Consider the following 17,172-nt stretch of genomic DNA (forward strand, 5'->3'; position numbering starts at 1 on the left):
GCCCCCAGGGTGGCGGAGACAGACTAGAAGTCACAGATAAAGGTAACAGGCCTGGGTATACAGCCCCCAGTGGCGGAAACAGACAAGATACAGGACAGGACCTGGCAACTCAGTTGAACAGAACACACTGAATGAAAGTGTTGCTCAGGCACCCCCTACTGGGTGGAGGGGGTTTAAGTATCCAGTTACCCATAGCAATAGGCTGGGGAGGCATTAAGAGTGCGCACACAGTAACTATAAGAATCAGGCAGTAGCCACGCCGCTGCCCTAAGTAATCAGACAAGAGACACAGCAGATACTGGGACAAAGTGTGCAGCCTGGATTGATAGGTAAGATGGTGGTCTTGCATGGTGGGAGGTGGTAAGCCATGCCAGCATGCCACCAGGGATGTTACAGTATGTTTAGTTTGTGTGAAACATAACCCCGGTAGACCTATTCAAGTGCCACAAAAATGCACACCAAAACCAGTTTACCCATTTCAGAGACTGCAGGGGGACTACATACAGCTACGTAAGGTGGGTACTTATGAATACGTCCTGGTACAGTATGCATCAATCTCTTCCTTTGGTTGCCGGAAGCCCGTGACCAAAACGAACACAAGAAAAAATGATGAGGTGGTTTGTAGATATGGGGTGCCCAAACCATAGAGAGTGACAGATACATACACTTCACTGGAGAACTGATGAAACAGATCATGGCCACTTTGAGGATAAGACAGAGAACATGGAAAGCCTATCACTCACAAAGTAGTGGGAAGGTGGAATGCCTTAGTGGTACTCTGAAATTAAAAAAACAGAAGTGCATGGAGGAAACACACTTGTCCTGGGTAGATTGCTTGCCCATTGCATTGCATTCAGTGAGGACTGCCCCAAGGGGTAGAGAGAAGCTGTCCCTAATGAAATACTGTTTTGTAGTGTCCCTAAGACAGGGTTGCATTTCCCCGGGGCATCTGCAGGCCTCCTACAGTCCCCTCACTGAATATGTCTTGGAGTTGCACAGACATTTGACTGTTACTGATAACCGTGTTCTTTCCTCCATCCCAGACCCCAACTGTATAAGCGGCAGACTGGGTCATGGTCAAGGAAGATATGAGGAGATCACTGGATCCCAGATACAGTGAGCCATATCAAGTGCTACTGACTACTATCACTTCTGTCAAGCTCCAAGGCAAAGAGAATTGGATTCAAGCCAGCAACTGAAAAAGGTCCTGATCCCCAGCAGCAGCAAAGATGATAACCCTGCCCCTTTTGGACCATACTGATGGCAATTGCATCGTTCGCCCTAACTCTCAATGATGTACTAAAAGAGGAGAGGACTGGGACAACAAACTGATAAGCATCAGCATGTCCTGCTGGGAGACTTAGTTTCTAAAGACATTCCTAAAAGCTGCTGGATATGCACCCATAGCCCACTATCCTCTGATACTATGCCACGTCTCACAGTGCTCCTAACCCCCATATGAGGCCCCCAACTATAGCCGTTTCCACAAAGAGACTTTTAATTCTGCCCATTATGATAGAGGAAACCTCACCATCAGCCACGTGATTCCGCTCCAGATTGTGGGGTGGGTGGAGAGTCCATGGTTACAGATAAATCATACAGAAGGCTTAAAATGTTGGTATGAGCTGGACCTAGGTAAATTTATAAACACACACAGGGCTAAGAAGTTTCCAGTAAAGCCTGCGATGCCCACACTCTGAGGACTAGGAAAGGTGTGATAGCACTTCTATGATTTGTGATGATAGACGTTTTCAGAAAAATAACTATGGATTTTTGGACAATAGCGAGTTGTGGTTTGCAGATTCTGCCCATACTTGTGAACAACTTGACCCATTTAATTACCCTTCTGAGTCTAAGATATGCCGAAGGAATGAGGTTGGTTTCCAAAACAACCGAACTTGGTGTGCTAAACCTCCGATATTAGGACTTTTAACTTATATACAGCACAGACCAAAAGTTTGGACACACCTTCTCATTTAAAGATTTTTCTGTATTTTCATGACTTTGAAAATTGTACATTCACACTGAAGGCATCAAAACTATGAATTAACACATGTGGAATTATATACTTAACAAAAATGTGTGAAACAACTGAAAATATGTCTTATATTCTTGGTTCTTCAAAGTAGCCACCTTTTGCTTTGATGACTGCTTTGCACACTCTTGGCATTCTCTTGATGAGCTTCAAGAGGTAGTCACCAGAAATGGTTTTCACTTCACAGGTGTGCCCTGTCAGGTTTAATAAGTGGGATTTCTTGCCTTATAGATGGGATTGGGACCATCAGTTGTGTTGTGCACAAGTCAGGTGGATACACAGCTGATAGTCCTACTGAATAGACTGTTCAAATTTGTATTATGGCAAGAAAAAAGCAGCTAAGTTAAGAAAAACGAGTGGCCACCATTACTTTAAGAAATGAAGGTCAGTCAGTCCAAAAAATTGGGCAAACTTTGAAAGTGTCCCCAAGTGCAGTTGCAAAAACTATCAAGCGCTACAAAGTCACCAGCCTCAGAAATCGCAGGTTAACAGCAGCTCAGATTAGAGACCAGGTCAATGCCACACAGAGTTCTAGCAGCAGACACATCTCTACAACAACTGTTAAGAGGACACTTTGTGCAGCAGGCCTTCATTGTAAAATAGCTGCTAGGAAACCACTGCTAAGGACAAGCAACAAGCAGAAGAGACTAATTTGGGCTAAAGAACATAAGGAATGGACATTACACCAGTGGAAATCTGTGCTTTGGTCTGATGAGTCCAAATTTGAGATCTTTGGTTCCAACTACCGTGTCTTTGTGCGACGCAGAAAAGGTGAACGGAGGAGGATGTGAGATGGTGTGGGGGTGCTTTGCTGGTGACACTGTTGGGGATTTATTCAAAATTGAAGGCATACTGAACCACCATGGCTACAACAGCATCTTGCAGCGGCATGATATTCCATCCGGTTTGCGTTTAGTTGGACCATCATTTATTTTTCAACAGGACAATGACCCCAAACACACCTCCAGGCTGTGTAAGGGCTATTTGACCAAGAAGGAGAGTGATGGGGTGTTACGCCAGATGACCTGGCCTCCACAGTCACCAGACCTGAACCCAATCGAGATGATTTGGGGTGAGCTGGACCGCAGAGTGAAGGCAAAAGGGCCAACAAGTGCTAAGCATCTCTGGGAACTCCTTCAAGATTGTTGGAAGACCATTTCCGGTGACTACCTCTTGAAGCTCATCAAGAAAATGCCAAGAGTGTGCAAAGCAGTCATCAAAGCAAAAGGTGGCTACTTTGAAGAACCAAGAATATAAGACATATTTTCAGTCGTTTCACACTTTTTTGTTAAGTATATAATTCCACATGTGTTAATTCATAGTTTTGATGCCTTCAGTGTGAATGTACAATTTTCATAGTCATGAAAATACAGAAAAATCTTTAAATGAGGTGTGTCCAAACTTTTGGTCTGTACTGTATGTTGTCTTGGGAGACCCACTGACCTCATACCCTGCATACTAGTATGTGTTCACCAGGCCTATAAATGGCTTCAACCAGGTATGCCTTACGCCTGCTACCTTCATACTTCCAAGCAATGAGAACTGAGGTCTAAGATGGTACACATGCAAGAAATAGGAGCATGTTCACACTAGCAAAAAGAAGCAAAACCTACAAAAGACAAAAAATATCTCATACCCTACCATCATTATATATAAATGTAAAGCAAAGTTGCATATTAAATATAGGGTACTTAGTGAACTATTTTTGATCAAAAAAAGTATACAAGCCGTCCCACCAGCGACAAGGTGACCCTAAATTGGGACGGTACCTACACTGTCTATATTAAAAACCTTAGTGTATATCAAAGTTGAAGTAATGCATATAAAAGGGTAGACAAATAGGACCGGGTCCCAACTCCAGACCACCTAGGCCCGTGGTAAGCTACATATATACTAACCAGCTCAATAAAGGGGATGCCACACCCTTAATTTGCACAGAATGCAAACAAGACAAAAAAACAAGCAATGTGAACTGAGGTCTAAGATGGTACACATGCAAGAAATAGGAGCATGTTCACACTAGCAAAAAGAAGCAAAACCTACAAAAGACAAAAAATATCTCATACCCTACCATCATTATATATAAATGTAAAGCAAAGTTGCATATTAAATATAGGGTACTTAGTGAACTATTTTTGATCAAAAAAAGTATACAAGCCGTCCCACCAGCGACAAGGTGACCCTAAATTGGGACGGTACCTACACTGTCTATATTAAAAACCTTAGTGTATATCAAAGTTGAAGTAATGCATATAAAAGGGTAGACAAATAGGACCGGGTCCCAACTCCAGACCACCTAGGCCCGTGGTAAGCTACATATATACTAACCAGCTCAATAAAGGGGATGCCACACCCTTAATTTGCACAGAATGCAAACAAGACAAAAAAACAAGCAATGTGAACTGAGGTCTAAGATGGTACACATGCAAGAAATAGGAGCATGTTCACACTAGCAAAAAGAAGCAAAACCTACAAAAGACAAAAAATATCTCATACCCTACCATCATTATATATAAATGTAAAGCAAAGTTGCATATTAAATATAGGGTACTTAGTGAACTATTTTTGATCAAAAAAAGTATACAAGCCGTCCCACCAGCGACAAGGTGACCCTAAATTGGGACGGTACCTACACTGTCTATATTAAAAACCTTACTGTATATCAAAGTTGAAGTAATGCATATAAAAGGGTAGACAAATAGGACTGGGTCCCAACTCCAGACCAACATATTTAATATGCAACTTTGCTTTACATTTATATATAATGATGGTAGGGTATGAGATATTTTTTGTCTTTTGTAGGTTTTACCTTCATACTTCCGCATGATGACCTAGATATAAATACTTTCCCCAAACATTCCCAATATAAATGAGCTGCAGACAATCACCTTATACCGTATGGTAGACCTCATACAGTGGGAATGGGGGTAGGTAATAAGAGTATATTCATTTACCCTTTCATTACATAAATGTTGGTGTTACTAGTGTATGTAACCGCTAGAACTGGTATATTTGTTATGACAACACTATGTAAAGAGACGTGAAAGATCAGACATCATAGACAGTTAACACATCTGCAAAATATCACAGTGCTCCTCAAGTAAACATATATGACGAGATTTACAAACAAGATGTCAGTCAGTGAACAGGATTTGTCCCCTCCAGGCTCCCATAGCATGGGGAGTAGCTGATGGATAAATTGTCTGTAAATAATAAAAAGGGAGGAATTGTTATGGTAAATATTTATACTTTGGTTTGATTATTATTTAGACAATTCATATATATTTGATACTAAAATATAAAATGATTAGCTTTATAAGTGTTATTCATAAAAAGCAATAACACTTGGAAATTGTCTCTAATATAGAGCAAGAAGGTATAGAAGGTATAGGAAAATTCTACAGCAAGTATTCAAAGACGACCTTGTTATTCCCAATTAAAATATCTTCTTTCCCCAATTAAAATATCTGCTCCGTTACGTAACGTAAAACCTGTAAAACTACCCCCTCCCTTTTCATATATCAATAGTTGCAATAAAGATTTCTAACTGGGAATTTGAGAGCCAGACAAGCCCGTACACTGACTCGGTCTTGTGTGCTCTTATCTCTGATCGATCGACTCTCTGATTTGATCAAAACTGGCAAACGTGTGAAACCTTTTGAGTTTCTCCTAAAACATAAGATATACAGCACAGACCAAAAGTTTGGACACACCTTCTCACTTAAAGATTTTTCGGTATTTTCATGACTTTGAAAATTGTACATTCACACTGAAGGCATCAAAACTATGAATTAACACATGTGGAATTATATACTTAACAAAAAAGTGTGAAACAACTGAAAATATGTCTTCTCTTAACAGTTGTTGTAGAGCTGTGTCTGCTGCTAGAACTCTGTGTGGCATTGACCTGGTCTCTAATCTGAGCTGCTGTTAACCTGCGATTTCTGAGGCTGGTGACTCAGATAAACTTATCCTCAGAAGCAGAGGTGACTCTTGGTCTTCCTTTCCTGGGGCGGTCCTCATGTGAGCCAGTCTCTTTGTAGCGCTTGATGGTTTTTGCAACTGCATTTGGGGACACATTCAAAGGTTTGCCCAATTTTTTGGACTGACTGACCTTCATTTCTTAAAGTAATGATGGCCACTCATTTTTCTTTACTTAGAATTTGCATTATGGCAAGAAAAAAGCAGCTAACAGTCTATTCAGTAGGACTATCAGCTGTGTATCCACCTGACTTCTGCACAACACAGCTGATAGTCCCAACCCCATTTATAAGGCAAGAAATCCCACTTATTAAACCTGACAGGGCACACCTGTGAAGTGAAAACCATTTACGGTGACTACCTCTTGAAGCTCATCAAGAGAATGCCAATAGTGTGCAAAGCAGTCATCAAAGCAAAAGGTGGCTACTTTGAAGAACCTAGAATATAAGACATATTTTCAGTTGTTTCACACTTTTTTGTTAAGTATATAATTCCACATGTGTTAATTCATAGTTTTGATGCCTTCAGTGTGAATGTACAATTTTCATAGTCATGAAAATACAGAAAAAAAAATTAAATCAGGAGGTGTGTCCAAACTTTTGGTCTGTACTGTAGGTTTCCACATCAGTGTGCAACTATATGTTGTCAGGTCACCCATCCCTAGTCGGTTATAGTTTCCCATATCCAGTGTCCTGTCCCTTTAGTTCAATATTGTTGTCCTTGTTCCTGTGACCACTTGAGCACAGTCAGGATTCTGAAACTGCATCTGTGGTACCTGTCTGCTACCCTGGGGAATTAATACCCTGGCCTGAACTCTGAACCTGTCCCAGTGGCCATCCTGTCTGGACAGTCTGAACTTGTCCTAAGTGGAAGTCCTGCCTTGTTAAGAATCCGAAGTAATGTCTCTGCCCTTAGGGGTCAGCAGATACTGCCCGACGCAGCCCTGGAGTGACACCTGGCAGCTACCTTCCGCACGAGCCTGACCGCACCACTAGAGGCTTCAGTGAATACCAAGGTAGTTGCCGGGTAAGTCCGGATCCCGCTGATCTCAACATTATCCAGGTCGCGGACCTGTACCAAGAACTTTCCCGTCAGTGTTATCAGCAAGATTTTTTTTTCTTCATATTTGAGGACTGTAACTACCCGGTTGGATTCTCTGACCACGGCTGCCTCCTCGGCTCCAGCTCAAGATGCAGTAGCTACGGATGGGTCTACCCTGCCCGTGACTTATACTTCTGGAGCTAAAAATCCGGTTATCAGCTTGCAATACGATACAGTGGGGACCCTAAGTAGTGCCATGGATTCCTGAACCAGTGCACCCTGCACTATGAACTTTTGGCCCATCAGTTCCTGAATGATCGCGTTAAGGTGGGATCCTTGATGTCCCACCTTGCAGGAGAAGCATTAGCATGGATTAACCCTTTGTGGGAGAGACAGGATCCTGTGACCATGGACCTGCAGGCCTTCCTGGTGATGTTCTGGAAGGTCTTCAATGAACCTGGTCATGCTTCCTTCACTGCATCCTCCCTGCTCAGACTATGTCAGGGAGAACTGTCCGTCAGCCAGTATGTGGTCCGGTACTGCACCATGTCTTCCGAACTAGGATGGAATGGTGAAGCTTTGGTAGCTGCATTTTGGGAAGGATTATCTGGAAGGATCACGGACGAGTTGGCGGGAAGTGACATTCTGACTAATCTAGACAAATTTATCTCCTTGCCAATCTGAATCGACCCCCGGTTTCAAGAGCGAACCAAAGCGGTGACCCGTGAAAGGAGACTGGCATGTCTGGCTCCATCTTTCCAAAGACCGTTCTTTTCTTAGTCTCCTGAAACAGTTGTCCTGGCTGAACCCATGCAGGTCCATCATGTTAGGCTGGCAGAGTGGCAGCCAGAAAGTGGTCGTGCCAAGACAGTGTGCTTCAGCTGTGGTATAGCGGTGCACTTTATTTGTGACTGTCCTAAGAGGTCTAAACTCCTAAACCTAGGGTGAAGATTCCCTAGGGGAGAGAGGAGATTCTTCACCACTGACTTTGAACATTTCCATGTCCTGTGAAGGAGTCCACTTCAGACTCTGGTTCAGCAGGGAAATTTTTTAAAGCAAGTCATGGTGTATCGGTTTCCTATACCCATTCAACACCTCTGGAATCCGCTGAGAGTGTCATCTGTTGAAGGGAAGGACCTCCCTGAAGTTGTTCAAGTCATCACAGACCCAGTAGAGCTCCAGATTGGAGCACTCCATTCGGAGAAGATTGCTTTCTTTGGGCTTACTGCCATTTTTCACCCCCTTCTCTTAGGTCTTCCATGGTTGAGAGGTCATGAGTCTGTGCTAGATTGGAAGTCTGATGAGGTACTTCAATGGGGAGAGTCATGTCACAAGAAGTGTCTGGTTCTTGTGCTTCCTGCTAGACCGCCAGTGTTGCCATCCTCTCAGGCAGGCAATAATTCCAATGGCTGGTTTCCTAAAGACCTACTGCCTGAGGGACGTATCCTGGGTGAGACCAATGTGAAGATCGACCCTGTGAAGGTATATTCTAGTTCTAGGTGGTCGCAGGATGACAATGTCAAAGCAGAGGCATCCTTCAAACCTACTGTCCACCAACCAGGAGGAGGAGTCCCAGTCCATCTTTGTTTCTTCTAAAGGAACAGTTATTCCTGTAGGACTAAGAATCAGGAAATTAAGGTCCCTGTTCCCAAATCCGCGCAGTTCTGCCACGATGATCTCCAACTGGTGAGAGGCATGCTGGTCAAGAAGGTGGGAGAAGTGACCAGTGGCTCGGAGCGAACATGGTCCTGATGAGATCTTGTGGGAGTCCAGGAAGAATCTGGCTCCATCTGGTCTACGTTGAGTCATAGGGAGCTTGAAGAAGAGGAGCGTAAAGGAAGGGGTAATGTAGCGCCATGGCCAGCATCCCTGCATGGTTTCCCCTTCTCCCTCTATGCAGGGACACCGGTTTACTCAGTGCCTCGGTCCTTGGTGCGCTCCTGCCACCTATCACTTTCTGTATGCACGTCAAACTGTGTCTCGGCAGCGCCTACTGCGTGCTCCCCTGCTCTTACAGGTGCAGAGCGCACACATAGTAAATGCACCCAGGCAATAGCTTAGAGGCATTTAGTAATATGTTTTACCTGCAAGGTGTCTCCAATCCTATAGATGGGAGCCATCTTGTATATAAGGCACCCTCCCTGTTAGGGAGGTGCCTGAGCAAATCCTATAGTTATGTTAGGTGGTTTGGTGTGCAACTGTACGTTGCCAGGTCCCCTGTCCCTAGTCTGTTAGTTTCCCATATCCAGAGTCCTGTCCCTTTAGTCCATTATAGTTGTCCTTGTTCTTGTGACCACTTCGGCAGAGTCTGTATCCTGAAACCGAATCTGCGGTACCTGCCTGCCACCCTGGGGGCTGAATACCCAGGCCTATGTTCTGAACATGTCCCAGTGGCCTTCCTGTCTGCACAGTCTGGACCTGTCCCAGTGGCCGTCCTGTCTGCACAGTCTGAATTTGTCCTAAGTGGCCATCCTGCCCTGTTGAGAATCCAAATTAATGTCTCTGCCCTTTGGGGTCAGCAGCTACTGCCGGACGCTGACCTGGAATGGCACCTGGCAGCTACCTGCCGCACAAGCCTGACCTCACCATTAGAGGCTCTAGCGAACACCAAGGTATCTGCTTAGTCACGCCAGTCTGTGGCACAGTGGGTCCACGGACCACGTGCGCCACCTCAGCGTAACACTGATCCCAGGGCTCTTCTACACATTCCCAAAATTGATGCATACTGATTAACTCACTTGGTATGTATACAGTTTTTTATTCAACTCTACCCACAAGTGTCCAATTGGGTTGAGGTCAGGGGACGGTAGGGGCCAATCAAGCACATCTACTTCATTGTTATTGAACCATTTCTTCGCCAATCTCAACTTATGCTACGGGTCGTTGTCTTGCTGGAACACTAGGTCTTCCTTTTCATACACATAGTACTCGAGTGTACTACGAAGTAACTCATCTTGTAGGATACTCATTTATAGCTCAATATTGAGACATCGATCCTTTTCAAGTATCCAAAGCCTTTGGCTGTGAAACAATCCCATATCATAAGCCTCCCTCCATCAAACCTAACAGTTTCTTCAATTTCTTGATCAGTCAGCCCCTTTTTCCCTTGTTTCTACCAGACCCATTTGCACCCATCAGAGTCTATTGCCTTTCATCTCATTGCTCCAAATCACCCATTTTCAATCTTCTACTGTCCACTTTTCATACTTTTCGTAAACTCGAGACGACGCTTTGAAGTTGAAGTTTTTAATGTTTTTTCGACCTGCCATCCAGACTTGTGTAACGTACGCCATACGATGCTTGCACGGACGTCTGTGATCTCAGTATTACGAAGCATACGAACTACCTCTATTGCAGTGTTTGTCGCGCCAGAACTGATAGACCTTGTGATGAACCGACTAGTTAATTCCGATATTTTGCCTGGACGTTTACGTCTTGGGTTTTGAATGGATTGACGGATTTCATTTTGTATTCTTCCAACTGTCATGGCACTCACACTCACTTCTTCATGGCAGCTCCTCGATTCAAACCAGTGACTTTTCGCTTGGGAGTCAATCTAATAACACACTGAGCTATTAAGGAATATGAGAATAGGTTGTATTTTGTAGTATACAGGAAGAAAAAAATGTTTCCACCACCAGGAGCAAAACAATAACAATGAAGTGACCTGACAAGAATATGCATAACTAATGATTGTTAGAACTCTCCTGTTAGGTTTTTTCTAGTTTGCTGGTCACATGACCTTTTTTGCCTATTTAATCCTGCTCCGCCCTCCTGGCCTTGCTGGACTTCATTGTAATTTCTACTCTTGAGCTAGCTTGGTGCTGTTGCCTTTCGCAGTCAGTTTTGCTGGGTCTTCGAACCTCTATGTTCTATGTTGTTTGTTTGTCTTATTTCTGCTACAATTTCTGCTAGGAGGTGTCCATCTTTCTCCCAGTCCCTAGTTCTTGTAGGGATCCCTTCCTCACATCTATAAGTCTTCGTTCAGACTAGCCGAGGACTTTAGCGGGTCTGATCGCAGGATCAGGTTCCCCGTTACATCGTAGGGATCCAGCTTAGTTCTATTGTAGGGACAGATATCCTGTCTTTCCTTAGTGCTTGTAGCAGATCATAACAGTAAGTCCAGCCCAAAAATTTCTCTAAGGAAAGACATCCAGTTTCCATCATGGTGTCGGTTCAGGATTTGGCTCAACGCTTGCTGGGACTCTCTCTGGAGGTGGCCAAGCTCCAACAACACGTGAGTAGCTGTTCTGGAGCACTTTTGGTAGAGCCAAAGGAACGTCTGCCTGATCTATTTTTTTCTGAACAACAAGATTTTTTTTCCTTTAAAAATGCTTGTTTATTGTATTTTCGTTTAAGACCCGGATCCTCTGGTGATGAATCACAGCGCATAGGGTTCATAATGTCACTTTTGCGCAAAGAACCTCAGGGATGGGCCTTTTCTCTCCAACCTAGTGATCCGTGCTTTAGATCAGGGGATAGTTTTTTTTCTGCTTTGGGGTTGTTGTATGATGATCCTGATCGTGTCTCATCTGCTGAGTCTGAATTAAGACGTTTGAGGCAGGGATCAGGTAATGTGGAAAATTATTGTACTCACTTCCGTCGGTGGTCTGCACAGGTGGGGTGGAACGATTCAACTTTGAAAAGTTTGTTTCTTGCGGGGCTAGGTGAAAGGGTTAAGGATCTGCTGATTGCTTATCCTTCACCTGGAAACTTGCAGGAGGCAATGCAATTAGCTATACGGGTGGACAGGAGACTGCGTGCAAGGGTTAATGAGAGTAAATCCTCTGCCATGTCAGCTCCGAGTCTTGAGAGGGTCTGTACTGACATTGGAGAGCCGATGGAGATTGCGGCGATGTCATCCCGCTCTCAGGAAAAAGACCGCAGATTTTCTGAAGGTTTGTGCTTTCATTGCGCTGGATCTGACCATTTCATTAAGAACTGTGTGCTTCGTATTAACAAAGAAAAAAAAAAGGTCAGTTACGCCCGTATAGCCTGTTTAAATACTAAGGGTGTACTTCTTTCTGCTACTACCACTGCTCAGGAAGAATTAATTTCGGGTATTTGTGGATTGTGGTTCTACTCTGAATGTGATTGATGGGGGATTCTTGGAAAAACTTAAATTAAAACCCAAACCTTTGTCATCCCCTATTGCCGTGGTTTCTGTCGATGGCTCTCCCTTAAAGAGTGTTATTCACAAGGTCTGTGAATTTCCCCTCACTATTAATGGTATTCACCAAGAGAATTTGGATTTGGTAGTATTAAATAATTTGCCTTCTCCAGTAGTGTTGGGGTTACCCTGGTTAAAATTGCACAATACTGTACTGGATTGGTCTACCAATGAAATTAAGTCCTGGAGCCCTAAGTGTTATGACAAGTGTTGTAACGGGCGCATTGCTGCTGTGGATAAAGAGGAATTACCTGTACCTATTCAGGATTTTTGGAAAGTTTTTTCTGAGAAGGAATCGCAAATTTTGCCTCCCCATAGAGACTATGATTGTACCATTGAATTTGTCCCTGGAGCGACTCTTCCTAAAAGTCGTTTATTTAATCTTACTATTCCTGAGAGAAAAGCTTTGGAGGATTACATACAGACAAGCTTGGCCGCCGGTCACATTAGGCCTTCCAAGTCTCCTGTGGCTGTTGGATTTTTTTTGTTAAAAAAAAGGACGGCGGTTTACGTCCTTGTCTGGACTTTCGTGAGATTAATAAAATTACTATACGCAATCCTTACCCACTGCCATTGATTCCTGATTTGTTTAACCAGTTATTGGGGGCCAAGTGGTTCTCTAAAATTGATCTCCGGGGGGCATACAATTTGTTGCGCATGAAGGAGGGTGATGAATGGAAGACTGCTTTTAACACTCCTGTGGGTCATTTTGAGAATCTGGTTATGCCTTTTGGTCTTACCAATGCTCCAGCATTTTTTCAGAATCTTATTAATGACATCCTTAGACCTTTGATCGGCAAAAATGTGGTTGTGTATTTGGATGACATATTGATTTATTCGCCGGATCTGGAGTCTCATTGGCGGAGCGTACGTGAGGTTTTACAGTTATTAATTGACAATTCGCTTTTTGCTAAGCTAGAGAAATGTGAGTTCGCTGTACAGAGGATTAGTTTTTTGGGCTACATTATCTCCAGTGAAGGTTTTGAGATGGATCCGGTGAAAGTTCAAGCTGTGCAGGAATGGCCTAGGCCTATTGGTTTCGCCAATTATTACAGAAAATTCATTAAAAATTTTTCTATTATTGTCAAACCACTGACCGATCTCACCAGGAAAGGTGCTAATGCAGTTCAGTGGACTTCTGAGGCCATGGAAGCTTTTGTGTTTCTAAAAGAAAGGTTCAGCTCTGCCCCCATCCTTATGCAGCCTGATGTGACTAAGCCGTTTTTGGTTGAGGTTGATGCTTCTTCTGTGGGGGTCGGTGCGGTGTTGTCTCAGGAAAACAAGGATGGAGTACATCCCTGTGCCTTTTTTTCAAAAAAAATTTCTGAGACTGAACTTAATTACGATATTGGTAATCGGGAATTGCTGGCTATTAAACTCGCATTTGAACACTGGTGTCATCTCTTGGAAGGTGCTGAATTTCCCATTCAGGTTTTCACTGATCATAAAAATTTGATCTATCTTGATGCTGCCAAGCGCTTGAATGCCCGTCAGGCTAGGTGGGCACTTTTTTTCTCGCGGTTTAATTTTTCCGTTACTTACATCCCGGGTACCAAGAATGTTAAAGCTGGTGCTTTGTCTCGCAGCTTTTCTCCCATGGTCGGTGCTGAGGAGGAGGAGAGCATTTTGCAAGAAAGTGTTGTGATTACTGCTTTGGACTCCGTTTTGGAGGATGAGATTCTAAAAGTTCAGGAGAATGCCCCATCTAACACTCCCCATGGGAGGTTGTTTGTGCCTAGGACCTTTAGGAGAGATTTGTTTGTTGAGTGTCATGAGTCTCGGTTGGCAGGTCATCCCGGAATTTCTGAGACCAAGAGACTTGTGGGTCGCAGTTTTTGGTGGCCTGGATGGCAGAAGGAAGTCATTAAGTGGGTGCGTCAATGTACTGTGTGTGCTAGATCTAAGTCTTCGCATGCTCCTGCTGCGGGGTTGCTTTGCCCTCTGGAGGTTCCTAGTGCTCCTTGGACACATCTGGCTATGGACTTTATTACTGACCTTCCCCCCTCTGAGGGTTTCACGGTCATCTGGGTGGTCGTGGACCGTTTTAGCAAGATGTGTCACTTGGTTCCCTTCATCAAACGGCCCTGCGCTAAGACAATCGCTAAGGCCTTTGTCAAGGAAATTGTCAGGACTACATGGTGTTCCTACTGACATTGTTTCTGATAGGGGACCTCAGTTCGTGGCTTGTTTTTGGCATGCCTTTTGTGACAGGTTGGGAGTTCATTTGTCGTTTTCATCCGGATATCATCCTGAGTCTAATGGCCAGACAGAAAGAAAGAACCAGGATGCTGAGCAGTTCTTGCGTTGTTTTGTGGCAGACAATCAAGAGGGGTGGTCTGAGTTTCTGCCACTTGCTGAATTTGCTCTTAACAACCATACATCCTCTTATGCTGGGTGTTCGCCTTTTTTTTGTTGTTCTGGGAGACATCCGTCTTTTGGGTCATTCTCCAAATTGGTATCGGCTGTGCCTGAGGAGGAGAGTTTCTCCGGTGATTTGGAGAGTTTGGACGGATGTGCATGGTAATATTCAGGAGGCTAACAAAAAATCTAAGAGGTACTTTGATAGGAAACGGCAAGAGGTTTTGTTTGCTATTGGTGACATGGTTTGGTTGTCCTCTAAGAATCTGCGATTGAGGATTCCTTCTAAAAAATTGGGTCCCAAGTTTGTAGGGCCCTTTAAGGTGCTTCAGATAGTTAACCAATCTGCTGTTAGGTTGGAGGTTCCTACCTCCTGGAAGATTAATCCGGTGTTTCATGTTTCTCCGTTGAAAAGAGCTGATGTGTCGGATGGTGACGCCTCTGCCACTGTTCCTCCGGTGGTGGAGGACGGGGAATATGAAATTTCCCGCATCCTAAATTCTAGACGGTATAGAGGGAATTTGCAGTATCTCGTCGCTTGGAAGGGTTTCGGACCCGAGGATAACTCATGGGTGAGGGCGGATGATGTTTCTGCTTCCAGACTTGTCAGAGCGTTTCACAGGAGGTTTCCTGATAAGCCCGGGCCTAGGGGATCCGGAGGATCCTCTTAGAAGAGGGGGTACTGTTAGAACTCTCCTGTTAGGTTTTTTCTATTTTGCTGGTCACATGACCTTTTTTGCCTATTTAATCCTGCTCCGCCCTCCTGGCCTTGCTGGATTTCATTGTAATTTCTACTCTTGAGCTAGCTTGGTGCTCTGTTGCCTTTCGCAGTCAGTTTTGCTGGGTCTTCGGACCTCTATGTTCTATGTTGTTTGTTTGTCTTATTTCTGCTACAATTTCTGCTAGGTAGTGTCCATCTTTCTCCCAGTCCCTAGTTCTTGTAGGGATCCCTTCCTCATATCTATAGGTCTTCGTTCAGACTAGCCGAGGACTTTAGCGGGTCTGATCGCAGGATCAGGTTCCCCGTTACATCGTAGAGATCCAGCTTAGTTCTATTGTAGGGACAGATCTCCTGTCTTTCCTTAGTGCTTGTAGCAGATCATAACAATGATATGCTAAATAGTTGCAAGTCAAATGTATGTATGAGATAGCCAAGAGGATTATCTATAAAATGAAGCAGTAGTGGATGGTGAGATATGGAGCCTGAAAGTCAAAAGTTCAATACATTTTTACCCTTTTACTAATCACTGTACATCCAAAGGTGGGGACAGTGAAGTCGGCACTGATTGGGTGCAGGGCTTGTGTGATGTATTAACCTCATGTGAGCCCCTGATAATCAAGTTTCAACACGGCTGGAACTGCGCCAGCACAGGAGGTGAATATGAGTAATTTTATTTTAAAGAGGTCAAACATGAGGAATGACAAGGTGTTGTCCTAGCAGTGGACAACCTTTTAAGAAGATACAAGTTTTGGTCAAAATATTTCTAACATTCAAAAGGCCTCTCCCCTGTGTGACTTCTCTGATGTTTATTAAGAGGTGATTTCCATGTAAAACATTTCCCACATTAATAACATGAAAAAGGCTTCGCCCCAGTGTGACTGCTCTGGTGATTAAGAAGAGATGATTTCTTCACAAAACATTTTCCACATTCTGAACAGGAAAAAGGCTTCTCGCCTGTGTGGGTTCTCTGGTGCTTAACTAAATCTGCTTTATGGATAAAACATTTTCCACATTCTGAACAGGAAAAAGGCTTCACCCCTGAGTGTATTCTCTGGTGAGTAACTAAATCTGATTTATGGATAAAACATTTTCCACATTCTGAACATGAAAAAGGCTTCTCCCCTGTGTGGTTTCCATGGTGTCTATCAAGATGTGCTTTCTGGGTAAAACATTTCCCACATTCTGAACATGAAAAAGGCTTCTCCCCTGTGTGGGTTCTCTGGTGGCTATTGAAATGCGCTTTCCGGTTAAAACATTTGCCACATTCTGAACAAGAAAAAAGCTTTTCACCTGTGTGGATTCTCTGGTGCTTAACAAAATCTGATTTATTATTAAAACATTTCCCACATTCAGTACATGAAAAAGGCTTCTCCCCTGTGTGAGTTCTTTGGTGCATAACAAGATTCCATTTCTGGGTAAAACATTTCCCACATTCTGAACAGGAAAAAGGCTTCTCTCCTGTGTGACTTCTCTGATGTTTAGCAAGATATGATTTATCTACAAAACATTTCCCACATTCTGAACATGAAAAAGGGGTCTCTCCTGTGTGACTTCTCTGATGTTTAACAAGATATGATTTAGCTACAAAACATTTCCCACATTCTGAACATGAAAATGGCTTCTCCCCTGTATGACTTCTCTGGTGTCTAACAAGAAATGATTTCCATAAAAAACATTTCCCACATTCTGAACATGAAAATGGCTTCTCTACTGTATGAGTTCCCTGGTGACTAACAAGATCCGATTTCTGGTTAAAACATTTCCCACACTTGGAACAAGAAAATCTATTCTCTGCTGTATGAATTTTTTGATGTTTAAGAAAATCCTTTTCGATGGGTAAACTATTTCCATATTCTGAACGTGAAA

The 17,172-nt window shown here is 43.5% G+C and overlaps 1 protein-coding gene across 1 annotated transcript in view; it reads right to left on the minus strand.

Annotated features, from left to right (window-relative positions):
* Positions 1-16,060: 16,060 nt before the first annotated feature.
* Positions 16,061-17,172, minus strand: part of LOC141270595 (uncharacterized) — a 53,358-nt gene continuing 52,246 nt past the window's right edge. Inside the window, exon 9 of the mRNA XM_073680676.1 lies at positions 16,061-17,090. Coding sequence (XP_073536777.1) covers positions 16,151-17,090 — 940 coding nt within the window. The 3' untranslated portion in view covers positions 16,061-16,150. The remainder of the gene's footprint in view (positions 17,091-17,172) is intronic.

The sequence above is a fragment of the Phyllobates terribilis genome, unplaced genomic scaffold (assembly GCF_046119375.1).
Source record: "Phyllobates terribilis strain yellow unplaced genomic scaffold, ASM4611937v1 Scaffold_5__5_contigs__length_657084704, whole genome shotgun sequence".
Classification (NCBI taxonomy): Eukaryota; Metazoa; Chordata; class Amphibia; order Anura; family Dendrobatidae; genus Phyllobates; species Phyllobates terribilis.